Genomic DNA, 13,838 nt, shown 5'->3' with positions numbered 1-13,838 from the left:
AGCTGGAAGGTGGGCTGGGGTTGGGGGCGGGGGGAGTGAGGCAGATTGACAGAGAGCTTACTGTCTGAACTGTCATCAGTTTAAATGCTAAATACTCCCTAAGAACATCATTTCAACAGGATTCCTCCTCAGGGCACTTTTTCAAAAACTCCTATCTGGATGAATCCTAGAAATCTATACTTCTTGTGGAGATTGTTGTGAAGTAACCATGGATGTGGCTGGTTATTTTCAAATGAAGGAAAGAAGTTAATCCAAGACATTGAAGGAAGTTCAAGTTCAATATCTTCATAAATGTTAATGACTTTATACATGTATAAATAATTTTTTACATGATGACTGAACACTAAATACTTTCTGGAAGTGCTTATAAATAGGAAAACACTGCCTGTTTTTTAATCTTGCCTTTATAACTCTAATATTTGGCAACTTATTCAACCCTTCTTTGCCCCAAATTCCTCTTCTTTAAAATTAGATGATAGTAATAGTCTCTTTCTCATGGAGTATTGATTTAAAAAAATAAGAAATTCAATGAAAAATAATTAGGTCCTGGTACATAGGAAATAATAAATAAATGTATAATATTATTATGAGTATCAAATATGTATTGAATAATATTTAGTAATGTGGAGAGATAGGCTTTTTAAGTTTTTGTTTTTAAAATTGAAGACAATGCTGTGATTTCTTTTATTCTATGATTAGAAATAAAGGAATTCATTGTGACAGTCTGATCACAGTAGCAAAAAATTTTGTTTAATTTACCAGTTGTTGAAACACTATAACCATGTTGATTTGAAGAAAAACAGGTGAAAGATACCAAATGTAAATAAACTAGAATGAACAAAATCACTGACTACATTTAACATGAAAACAGTTCCAATACACAGGTAACCAGAGAACATTTCTAAAATGGAAATGTAGGCAGTGCATTAGGAATCAGATTTTCTTACTGGAATGGGCAGAAATTAAACATTTCATTTTTCCATTCACTTTACCAGCTTCACTAACAAAATATTTGTTTTTTTATGACAAAAAAATACATTATAAAAGGGGACGTGTTAATAATGTGTTACAAAAGGTAACAAAAGAACATGTCCATAGTTTGCTGTTGGTGTGTTTTCTTTAACATACAATGAGACAGAGAGGTCTAATGAAATGAGAAAGCAAAAGGAAGACCAAGGAAGCAGATGGGTATTAAAGAGGAACCAGCAGGAGGATTGGGAGGGGGGCACAAGGGGAGGAGGAGGAAGAAGAGGAAGGAAGAGGAGGAGGGCAGGAGAGGGGAGAAGTAGAAGAAAGAAGTAAAGCAATAGTGAGGCAAACAGACAAACAGAAACAGTCTGAGGAGACGTTACTGCAGAAGCCCAGTGTTCTCAAGAGGAGAAGCACATTTTATTTGTTGGCCCACTTCCTCTGTTTTGATGTATCCTCCTGGAACCATAAGGCAACATCTCATTCTCTAAGAAAATGATTTCAGCTTATAACTCACACAAGAAACTCAGGTGACCAAAGTCTCAGAAACACTCCTTACTTGGCTTTTTCCTCCTTAGTATTATGGTGTGCCTTCTCAAGCCATAAAAATTCCTGGCCAGGCAGTCATACTTCAGCAACAAATCCTCTTCTCTTACATCAGCTATTCTTAAAATGGTGCTTCGACAAGTCAGCTCATTGCTAGAACTAAGAAGGCAACTGGTTACTTTCAGTGCTTACTCAGCAGTTGCAATTGTGTGGGAGGTGTTTTAACTTCAGTGTGAGAATACCTTTGATTTTGCTCTTGCTCCTCTTGAATTCTTGCTTCACCAGAGTTCCCAATTATGCTTCCATTAACCTGCCACTGGACGGCAGACATGAGCTGAGAGCCTTTCCCAAAGCAAGCAGAGCAAATAATGTTTGCTGTTTTTCCTAGAAGAGAAGTAAAGAAATTCACCAGTAAAATTAAATTCTGCAAATAGTATTTAATTTAATGCAAAATAATTGTTGATCACTTAGTGTGTGCCAGGAATTGATTATTGTTTCCCGTCCCCATTTTTAGCACCTTCACCTTTGTATGCCCCCTTTTTTTGCCTCCTCCTCTCTTCTATTATCTTTATTTCACTCAAAATTAGATTTGAAGCTCAACTCCCCTCTCCTTTCTCACTGGAAGAGGAAACCAAAGAGACAAATGACTCAAGCTTCACCAATCCCACATTATAATGTAGTATTACCCTTTACTATAAATTAGAATTTCTTTTTAACTGCTCTCCTTCACACATTTCTCCTCCTTTTGAATATGTTTTATCTCTTTCTAACAAGTAAAACTGTTTTCCCTGACCAGGCTACCATCCTAGTATTTAATTGTCCAGCAAGAACCCTCCTTCTCTTTTCCAACTCCTTTAATTTGAGACTTGCTTCTTTCCAACCTGAAGTATGAGGCTGCATTCCTGAAGCTGGAAGCACAGGTATGTGCATTGAGCCACCCCCTTGTGAGCCCTGAGCTCCCGGTTCTACAATTGGGTGTCTGAAGTGGGATAAGGGGCTCAGCATCTCCCCAAAGGAGACAAGGGTATAAACATTAACAATTAGAACATAAGATATGTTCACATACTGGTAGAAAGATTGACAAGTTATGTGGAAACACAGGAGAAGAAATCATTGCAAGGAACCGAGCTGCCACACTGCACAGGTATATATGGTGGCCTTGAACTCCAATAAAAAAAGAGGCTCTGATCATGGTCTCAGGCAGTAAAGGAGGGTGGTATGGAGGGATTTCACAGAAGAGGTAATATTTGCACTGAGTGTTGAGAGAAGGGAGGGGGGAACAACATGGGCAAAAGCAAGCAAGAATGAGGAAATGTTGTATGTCAGCATAAGAGCCATGAGATGGTCAGTATGATGAGAACATGGGGCACATGGGTTAACAGCCGTACATTGGCCAGGTTGCAGGTGAAGACTAGGTCATGAGAGTATATTCCACATGCTAAAACTTTGAATTGTATCACACCTCTAGTAAGGAACCAGGAAAGGAAGAGATGGATAGAGTCAGAAAGTCTGGATTCTCATCCTTCTGTCATTGATTATTTACAGCCTTGAGCATGTCATCCATCCTGTCTGAGCCTAAGTATCCACAAGTTTAAAGTGGGAACAATTTCTATCTCATGGATAGAAGTGACAATGGCACATGAGTTACAAAGTGCAATACAAGTGTAAATGCTGTATATTGCTGTGACCACATATTCCTGAAATGTGCAAGTGCTCAAGGCAAGTGTTTCTACCCTTGACATCTCATTGAACCCTCAAGATCCTCTATCCTCATTGCTTGATCTCTACTTGGGGAATTCAGACCAGGGGTCAGAGGGAAGTATTTTCCAGGCAACATTAACAGCATTTTAAAGCTTTCTTACCGATTTCCACATCCTTTGTTTCATTTTGTGGTGGTGCTATAATTACTGGAAACAAAGAAAAGCTTTTCTCCTCTTAAATCAAAAACAAATAGAGAATATAAATATCAAATCAGAATTTTGATGATCATCAATGTAAAACCTATATTTTCATATTTCTATCCTATTTCATAACAATGTTTCTCAAATTTTCTGACAATGACAACAATAAATATGTACACACACACAGATGCAGACACACACAAATGAAACAAAAACTTTAAAGTGGTATTTTGTCTTACTATACCTAGGATGCTCTTTGATATTTTCTAATCTCTTTTATTTCATTAAACAAAACCTAGTCCAACACATTAAATTAATTGTATGACCTCACAATTGTTAGAAAACTACAATGCTACAGAAAGGGGATAATGCTACAGGAAGAAGAGTTCAAAAGACACATGAGAATAAAAAACACATATCTTCACACTTCTGCTCACAGCTTTCTACCACACTGGCCCACACTATTCAGAAATGTTAATTTCCTATGGTCCTGATGCCTAAAGACTATGAAAAGGGACTCTCTGGACCACTGGTGCATCACCACAGCCCTTGGTTCCCATTGATGTTAGGATACTATGATTAAGAACCCTTGTGAATTTTGCTGTGCATCAGTGAGAGACATTAATAGAAATGTGGTCTGCTGATGTTCATTTTACAGCAGTGGAGCTTTGAAAAACTCCAAGCAAAGCTTTTCTCCACTGTTGCTTTGCCCTCAGAAATCTATCATACACAGAGGCACTGCTTCCTCTATATCCATTGTTCAAACTAGTCTAAGAAGACCCTGACTCTTTGTAGATGTGATACTCTTGATTGTGAAGTCTTTCCCATGAATGGGCTTTTATAGAACTTAAAGTAAATTAAAAAAAAAAATAGAATTAAGAGACCTACTTGAGGTCTTTAAGGATGTTAAAAGTATTGCAAATCAGGATTGAAAACCACTCAGTAATACCTATGTATCTTTATAAAGTTCCTCACTCAACTTCTAATCCAGTGAGTTATAGTGGAGATCAAATGGACTTTTTTCTATTTACAGAATCTTTGCCAAGAAATTGGGAGAAGAAAAGTTAATCTTGCTCTTCAAAGAGTTGTCGGCCAGTTAAAAAAGTTACATTAGTATTCAGATCACAATATCTTTGAAAAATTAGGTCAAAAAGGAGAGAATACATGCTTTAGAATTAGCTGCACAATCTCCCTCTGAAATTTCTTAAATTTTGATTGTGGCATAGTAGATAATGTGCAAAAAAAAAAAAAATGAAGCAGGAGGAACTATTGGCAGGAGGATGAAGTACAGGAAAATCAACAAGAAGGGCTCTATTTCTCCCACCTTATCTTTTAGCAAATATTCTATTTTGTTAAATTCAGTAGCTTACCATGAACTGTGAATGATCTGGTTGCTGTCACATTGTAGCTGACTCCATTTTCATTGTGCATAAATCTGCATGTATAATCACCTGTGTCCTTGCTAGTTGCATTGTCAATAAGCAAATATGTCTTATGTGTATAGTACCTTGATCCTTGAAGAGCTTTACAATTCTGAAATTAAAAAAAAATGCCATGCCATTTGCAGTAATTCTTTACTTCCATCTATTTTGTGTAATTTTCATTTATTTTCTCCAAATTTCTTCTACCTTAAACCACTCAACAGGTGCTGTCCAATTGTAGAGGTCAATGGTAGGACAAAATATTTTGGAATTTTTTTCTGATCCAGAGGTTGTTGAATATATCATGTCATCTGGAATATTGCAATCTGGTTGTTTTTTATATATAGTGACATTCACATATCCAGTCTTAATGAAGGTGGGACTATTAAAAAGTCAAACAATTTTTTGAAAGTTATTTAGCATTATGCAATGACTTTATCCAAATCTTTTACTAATTATTGTTTTTCTCTGTAAAATGATAGTGGCTTTGTCTCATTTAAAAATAATCATTAAAATCTAGGATTTTAAATACTTTGATTAAACTTGAGATAAAACATAACCCTTACAACAGCCCCTAAAAAAGACTCCCTCACCATTTTTTCATATATTATATCTACTGTAATGCCAATAACCCAATATAATAAAGATCATTAGTATTTATAGAGAATTTACTATGTACCATTCATGATATTAACAATACCTCATTTATTCCCACAATGATTTTAACTGAGTTATATTTATATATGAAGTTTACAGATGAGGAAATTGAGGGACACAGGAGTAACTTTCAGGCAACACACAGCTAACTAGTGACAGCATGAATTTCAAACTGAAACTTGTCTGACCTCAGAACCTAGCCACCTAATTATACACATCCTGCCTTTTTATGTAGTTCATCTGACATTTTCTATGTACCAAAAACAGGTACAAAATCAAAACATTTAACAGTTTGTATGTAGAGTAATTTATAAGCATGCAATCTCACATAACCTTCTTTAGCTGACCTCTCAGATGTAAGGCACTGGTAATTATTCTTTTGCACCAACCATAGGCCTCCTTGATGCTCAGGGCATAGGTTACTGTTCTTTGTGCTGCTTAAATCTCACTTCCAGTCAAACTGGGTGACTGGTCTCAGTTTTCTTGATCACTAGGAAAACCAGGTATTTTCTAACTGGGCTACAGATGAATCCCTGCAGTTATCCATTCAAATAATTAGTTCATAATCACCTACACCCCAACCTGATGGTGTTCCTAGAAGTACTCTTTTAGTCAAATCACTTCATAAATTCAGTGGTACCAGAGAAGTCTAGGAAAGGGAAGAAAAGTGAGGGCAGCTCAGATGATCAATTCTTACAGAAAAGAGAGAAAATCTAAAGATTATGGTGGCCGATACTACCTTCGGATAATGCAAGTATAAATTCCAGAATCCTCAACTTTGGCTGGGAAAAGCTTAAGACGTTCCCCTGAGGCAAATACACGACTCTCTTTTTGAGTAGTAACACTTTTGTTGGTTTTTGAGTAAAACCATACTACAGGGTTTTGAGATTTTCCTTGTCTAGGACACATCACAATTAAAGCCTCATTTTCCAGGCCCCAGGATGACTTGTCTGCAAATAAAAAAACATATGAATATGACCCTGAAATTATCATATAAAGATTATAGTTCCTATGTTCTAGGATATTCCTCTCTAGGATTAAATTGAGAAATGGGCCATACTTTGTGATATTTCAACTGAAAAGAATAAGTAAATGATTAAGATCTTGTATGAAATGTTCTAATGGGTACCACAAATTAGTGAACTAATTTGGAGCCAGATCCCCCAAACTGCTCCAGTGGAAAAGGAGCCATGTCTAACTATACAAAGTATGTTTTCAATCAACTTCTTATGATGCCTCCTATGGGCAGTCACCCTGTTAAATGTTGACATATTTGAATATATAAAACTAAAATTAGGGTATATTTATGAGGAATTTATTTTCTTAGATTTGTGATGGAGAATGGCTGTACAGCATAAGTGATTTTTCCAGGTTACAGTTTAACTGGAACAACTATAAACAAGCTGTTTAAAACAAAGCACATGTTCTTGAAGTTACTTAACTAAAAAAATTGTAAATTATACTTGAGAAGCAATACTTACTAAATGTAGCAACTGTGAAATGTATAAGAACTGTTAGAATTGCCAAAACCCAGAGTCTCATTCTCAATTTATCAGTCTAGAGCAAGTGTTGGCAACTGATTGTTGAGATTATTCAAGTCGGCTCTGTGACATATGACAGTGAAAGTCTCTCCAACGAGGTTGATGGTGCTCTTTAAGATTTATCATTGGAAAAGGCTGTCAGTGTCTTTACTGAAAAATAAAACATGCAGAATCACAAGCAAGATGTTTATAACCATGAATTTAACTTGCTTAATAACACCCAGGAGAATTAATCATTCAACAGGTGCTTATTGTGCATAATATTTATAACAGCAGGATTTCAGATCTTGTGTGAGGTATCAGACAGCGTGGTCTGGGCCTCAGGAAAAGGCTGTGGGCCCAGTACTGTTCCATGTCACCCTGAGCAAAGGACATGTTTTTTTATTCTTCTTTGCCACACTCCAAACTCTAGGAGTACTCATCTCTCAGCTCCTTCCCTCCATCCACCTTTGAGCCTCATCCAATTCTTCCTTTCAAAAAACTAGAAGAAACTGGTACATATCCAAAACTAACTGGAATTAACAAAGACATAATGTCTCCAGAACCAAACTTCTGCTCTCCTGCAAATCTCTCTCCCTCCCTCCCCACCCCCAAGAAAGCAACTTCTTCCACAGTCTTTCTTATCTGGTGACAATGCCATCCTTCCAGCTGCTCAAGGCAAAACTCTTCATACACAGCTGACTCTTCTTTTCCTCACATATCTGACATGAAAAATTCTATGGGTTTTACCTTTAAAATACATACTACCTACATCTACTTCTCTCCACCTCCATTGCCACCTTTTTTGCCTGAGTCACCATCATCTCTCTCCTGGATTTTAATAAGTTTATCACTGTTTCCACTGCTGCTTCTCTTCAGACTCTTCTGAATACAGAGGGTCCTCTGTATTCATACCTCCAGATATGCTGCTAAAATCCAGGTCAAATCATATAGGCCCCCAATGTCCTTCCACCTCACCTAAAAGAAAAGCAAACACCCTACAGCATCTATGAACACCCTTGAAATCTGAGGCCAGCCATCACCTCTCTGACTCCTCCACCACAATCCTAGGTTCTCCTTGCCAATCCTTAGATGCACCAGACCCAGTCCTCCTCTGCACTTGTTCTTCCTTCTGTTTGTATGGCTCGTTCCAGGTAGCCACAGGGTGACCCCTGTCACCTCTTCAAAGTCACTGCTTCGATTACACAATTGTTTTTACTGTTTTTCCTTCTGATATTTTTTTATTGAGGTGAAAAATTTGTGTAACGTAAAAATAACCATTTTAAACTGACAATTCAGTACCATTTAGTACATTCACATTGTTTTGAAACTACCACCTCTATCTAGTTCCAAAACATTTTCATCAACCCAAATAAAACTCCATACCACTTAGTAGTCACTTCCCCATTTCTTCATTCCCCTGTCTCCTAACAACCAAAATCTGCTTTGTGTCTCTATGGATTTACCTTTTTTGAAAATTCCATGTATGGGATTTCATATTTTCATATATGGACTCACAATAAGTGCCTTTTGCATCTGATTTGCCTCATTTATTAACATAGTGTTTTCAAGGTTTTCCCATGTTGAAACATGTATCAGTACTTTACTACTTTCAATGGTTGAATGACATTATGGTATATGTATATACCAATTTGTTTACTTATTCATCTATTAATGGACATTTGGGTTGCTTTTATCTTTTACTATTGTGAATAGCTCTGCTATAGACATTGGTGTACAGGTATTTGTTTAAGTGTCTAATCAATCCATTTTATATTGTAATGTCCCCTTCCACATTCTATCTCTCCTTGCCTTGCTCTGTTTTTTTTCTAGAGCACTCATAACCTTCTAACATTCTACTTATGCCAGTTGTTTATTGTTTATATTCTGTTTTCTGTAAGTGTGAGCTCCAAAAGAAAAGATATTTTAGTCAGTTTATCCAGTGATATAACTCATATGCCTGAAACAGAGGCTACACAAGGTAGTTGCTCAAAAATGTTTGTTGAATGAGCCATTACAACTAATTAAGTGGTAGAGTTATTGGCCTGGAAAAAAAAAGGTTTTATATATGGACCTAAAGAGATGCCATGTATCTTCTACCATGCTTTTACATTCTCCCTTAAAACCCTGTCTCTTCTGTTCTACTTTATAGTAAAATGAGGCCTAAATCACCATCAAAAGACCCCATGGAAAAGTTAGGGGCCAAGAAGAAAGTGACCATCAAGCAGATCAGAATGAGTGCTATGGACTGAGGACAGACAGGAGGGAAAAACAAAAGTGCTGGCCGCAAGAAAACCAGCCATTGGTCTTAAGTGTTTGCATATGTGAAATGACTGAATTATAGCTAAGATCCCTTTGAGACTAATTTTTTGTGACCCAGGTAATCTCTCCCATGCAAATTCCATAACATCTATTGCTGTGGTCTGCATTTGACATGTTTCATTTAGTTCCTGCACATCTTAATTAGTCTTGAATAGTTGAGTCTTTATTTTTCCAGTATTAGAATCATCAACTATAATTTCTTTGTGAGAATTATAAAAGGTACATGGAAAACCAACATACTTAGGATAGCTTAAAAATAAGAATAAAATTGGAGAACTTACACAACATGACTTTAAGACTTAATATAAAGTTATGATAATGAAACTAGGGTTGTATTGACATAAAGATCAACATATAAATCAAAGGATCAGAAGAAAGTATAGAAATAAACTCAAAGTAGGCAATAAATTGATTTGTTTAATAATAGTACCAACATAAGTCTATGGGGAAAACAAAGTGCTTTCAACAAATGATGATGGAAAAACTGGCTATATATATGGAAAAATATCTTTATCTCATTATATATACACAAAAATAAAATCAAAATGGATTATATATATATAGTAAATTACATAGTAGAAAATCTTTACAACTTGAAATAGGACAAATATTTCTTAGACTGGATATAAAGTCATTAATCATGACAGGAAAATAAATAACTTGGACTTCATCAAAATTAAGAACTTCTGGTCCTCAAAAAACATAATTGAAATTTGAATAGGCCAAGTCACAGAGTCAGACAAAATACTTAAAATTTATACATCTGATGAAAGATATGTATATATAATTTATAAATAACTTTTATACATAATATCACAAAGACAAAATAGCTTCGTTAAATAATGAAATAAACTGAGATTTCACAAATGAAAATATATCAATATCCAAGAAATACATGAAAAAGATGCTCAAATACATTAGTCACTAAAGAAATGCAAATAATTAAAATCACAGTGTGATTCTACTTTATGACTAAAATTATAAAGACTGACAAGACCAGGTGTTGATGAGGATGTGAAACAACTAGAACTCCCTATATTACAGGTGGGAGTGGAAAATGACAAACAACTTAGGAAAATAGATGGAAGTTTGCGATAAATACTTACTATGTAACTCAGGAATTCTTCTCCTAAGGATTAACCCAAAAAACATAAAACCTTCTGCTCACAAAACCACTTATACAAAAATGTTTGTAGAAGCTTGATGACCATTACCACATAAATGAATAAACTAATTTATATTCATACTATGAAATGCTAATCATCAATAAAAAAAGGAACCACTGGTTCATGAAACATGGATGAATTTCAGAAACATTATGCTGAGTGATCACTTGGGACAGTTGATTAGGTGGGTCAATTAACTGAAGAGAAAGAAAAGATAAATTTATGGGATGACATTTTAATTGAAAAGATGTTTTCATAGCGCATATATTTGTCAAACTGTATTGAATTGTACACTTAAAATGTATTCATTATATTTCATGTACATTTATATCTTCGTAAACTGGTAAACAAAATAAAAAGTTATAGAACATCTATTCTGTCACTTAACAATTCCACTTCTAGGATATATCCAATAGAATTAAAAGCATGTGTCTATAAGACATTTATAAAAGAATATTCATAAATGCTATATTCATAGTTCTAAAAACAGAAAATAATCCAAATGTCTATCAACAGGATAATGCATTAAGAAAAGTCATTGAAAACTGCTCAGCAATAAAAAGAAAGGAATTGTTGATGTAACATGAAAATATCTCAAAAATATCATGTGCTATAAGTTTTGGCATGTTGCAAATAAAAACTTAATTAAGCCCTGCCTCTCCTTTCCAAAAAGTTATGCTAAGCAAAAGAAACCAAACACAGAAGAGCACCTAACTGCATATTACACTTACACAAGTCGAATGACAGGATAATGCACTTATCATGCTGGAAAAATCACATGTGTAGTTGAGATTGTGGGGATTTGATTGGAAGGGGGTAGAAAGAAACTTTCTTAGAAGAAGAAATATTTTCTATGTTGATTGGGATGGTGATTACATGAGTGAGTATAATCATCAAATCTCATTCAAGAGACCCAGATTCATTTATGAGATACCATGACAAATCACCACTACAGGCCTTGTCAATATTTTATCATCAAACTTTCAATAACAAATAATCTAGAGGACACTGTCAGTTATTTTTGTAAATGATTCTGAGAATAAGTTGTCCAGAACAAGTTCTTCAGTCTGTTTTTTCAGAAAAAAAAACTTTTGATAATTATTCCTCTGAATTTATTTTAATTGTTCCGAGACAAAAAGCAATCAGCCAGCCTTTTGTAGTTTTTTTCTGAGAGCAAATATGACACATGAAATACTTGAAAGAAGCGACACACCATTGGCATTGGCTATGTATAAGGACACCGGCCACTGCCAGAGATCTGGGCCTGATCCTGCAGTTTCTGCATTGTGAAGAAGTCCAAAGGAAAGGCAGTGGAGGATATTGGGAGGTCCTGAAGTAGAGACTATTGACTCATCAGTAAGAAAATATTTCAGGGTTTTAATAATCAGTATCATCGTACATATCAATTCTGCATCAGCTGGCCTTATAAGAGCCAAATGCTGAAACCAAACATCCAATGAGGACTTTTTTTCTTAGGTTTCCATCACTGTTTTAGATCCTGGGGATACCAATGTACCAAACAGAACAAAGACAAAAACACCTCTAACATGCAATTTATAGCCTAGAGGAAAGGAAGGACAATAAAGCACAAATAAATTTAAAATATTTATAAAATATTTATATGGTGATATATTTAAAAAGGAAAAGAAAACAGAAGAGGGAAGAAAGCAGAGTTGGAGAGGTACGCTTTTAGGTAGGTGACCTGGGACAGCTCACTAGAAAGGTGGTATTTAATAAACAGCCAAAGCACAGCCCAGGCAGAAGGGAAAGGCAATATGGAGGCCCTAAAGGAGAAGCATTCCTGGATGTTTAAAGAGCAGCAGGGTGTCACATGGCTTCAATGAGAGGAGAAGTAGTAGAAAACAAAGAGCATGTTGGAGACATTTGGTGACCAAATCATGCATGCCCTCATGAATCACCTTAAGCACTTTGCCATTAATTCTGTGAGATGGAAACCACTAGAAGAGTTCAAGCCAATGAATGGCATGGCCTGACATAGGTTTAAGCAAGAACACTCTGCATGTTGAAAATACTTTTCAGGAGGACAACAAATAAAGAAGGAAAACAAGTTAGGATGCTATGTGTTCATCCAGGTGAAAGAGATGGTGACTTGGACCAGGGTGTAGAAGTGTAGGTGGTTGTTGGGAACCGCCCTGACTTGTATCAGAGGCTGAAACCCCCGCCAAGCTAAGGCTAAGGGAACGCCCTTGGAACCATAAGCCGGCAAGGAGATAAAAGCTTATCTTCCTGGCAGGAATGCTGCTTCTGCTGCTTTATTCATAACTGAACCCCAAAAAGCTTGGTCGGTTAGCCAAAGACGGGTAAGATTCCCCACGGGGAGAGCGACCTAAGACAGGCACGATCACTTTGGGAGGCCCCCCCAAAAGAAGGACTTGGGGGGGGGGCTGCAGCAAAAGGGGGGTGATGGACCCTCGCTCCTCGGCTTTGACATAGCCTGAGTTCTCAGCGTCTGGGAGAAAATCTCCTTATCTCTTGGTTACCTAGTTCCCTTGCTCCACCTAAGCCTAAAACAATGACAGGGTGGTACAGCTCGGTGCTGAGAAGTGCGGATTTCCCGGGGTGATCAGGCCTAAGAAAGAATATGTAAATTACTGTGAAACCTTCTTTGTTTAGAATGCTCTCAGTTGAATGAGAAGGGTCTTAGGAGGAAGTTAGTTTGTTCCTCAGTCTTACAGCTCTTTGACCCCCCAACTCAATAGACCGGCAGAGTTCTTTGTTTTCTATAGTTCCTTACTTCCCCTAATGAGTACTGTACTTTACCTGAATTATTATGCAGCATGAGCCCAATAAAAGCAGGTATGGACTGTAAATCGGCGCGCTCCCCACTAGGGGGGGTGGCCATTTCGTCCCTACTTCCCCACAGAAACTAGTTTGTCTCTGTGCATGTGTGTTTTTTCTCTCGTATTGTCGAGCCATCCACAGCGTTCCGTGGTCACTGCTGGCCGGTGACCCACGCGCAACAGGTGGTAAGACAGGCTGGATTTTAGATATAATTTGAGGTATTACTGATAGAATTTCTTGATGGATAAGATATAAAGTATGAGACAATGACCAAAGACCCAAAGTTTTGGCCTGAGAAACTGAGCAAAGGGGATTGTTATTTACTGAAATGGGGAGATTAGAGGTGCAACAGATTTGGGGGTGAGATTAGATCATTTTGGACATATTCAGCTTGATATATCTGTTAGACATACAACAGGAAATGTCAAGTCATCAGCGGGATATTTGCTTCTGAAGTTCAGAAGACATAGTAAGGAAGAGGAAATTAAACCCCTAGAACTAGATGAAATCTTCAAGAGTGAAAAGATATACCAC

The 13,838-nt window shown here is 36.5% G+C and overlaps 1 protein-coding gene across 3 annotated transcripts in view; it reads right to left on the bottom strand.

Annotated features, from left to right (window-relative positions):
- Positions 1–13,838, bottom strand: part of IL1RL1 (interleukin 1 receptor like 1) — a 38,110-nt gene that overhangs the window by 17,614 nt on the left and 6,658 nt on the right. For all 3 annotated transcript variants that reach the window (XM_045828710.1, XM_045828711.1, XM_045828709.1), the window contains exons 2-8: positions 6,976–7,185; positions 6,234–6,444; positions 5,045–5,219; positions 4,787–4,949; positions 3,378–3,449; positions 1,758–1,899; positions 1,529–1,674 (exon numbers count right to left, since the gene is read on the bottom strand). In XM_045828710.1, the coding sequence (XP_045684666.1) occupies positions 1,529–1,674; positions 1,758–1,899; positions 3,378–3,449; positions 4,787–4,949; positions 5,045–5,219; positions 6,234–6,444; positions 6,976–7,036 (970 nt within the window). In that variant the 5' untranslated portion in view covers positions 7,037–7,185. The remainder of the gene's footprint in view (positions 1–1,528; positions 1,675–1,757; positions 1,900–3,377; positions 3,450–4,786; positions 4,950–5,044; positions 5,220–6,233; positions 6,445–6,975; positions 7,186–13,838) is intronic.

This window comes from Phyllostomus hastatus, unplaced genomic scaffold (genome assembly GCF_019186645.2).
Source record: "Phyllostomus hastatus isolate PE091 unplaced genomic scaffold, TTU_PhHast_1.1 phas_scaffold_78, whole genome shotgun sequence".
Classification (NCBI taxonomy): domain Eukaryota; kingdom Metazoa; phylum Chordata; class Mammalia; order Chiroptera; family Phyllostomidae; genus Phyllostomus; species Phyllostomus hastatus.
The sequence above is the reverse complement of the archived record's forward strand: the minus strand, read 5'-3'. Positions and strand labels throughout refer to the sequence as shown.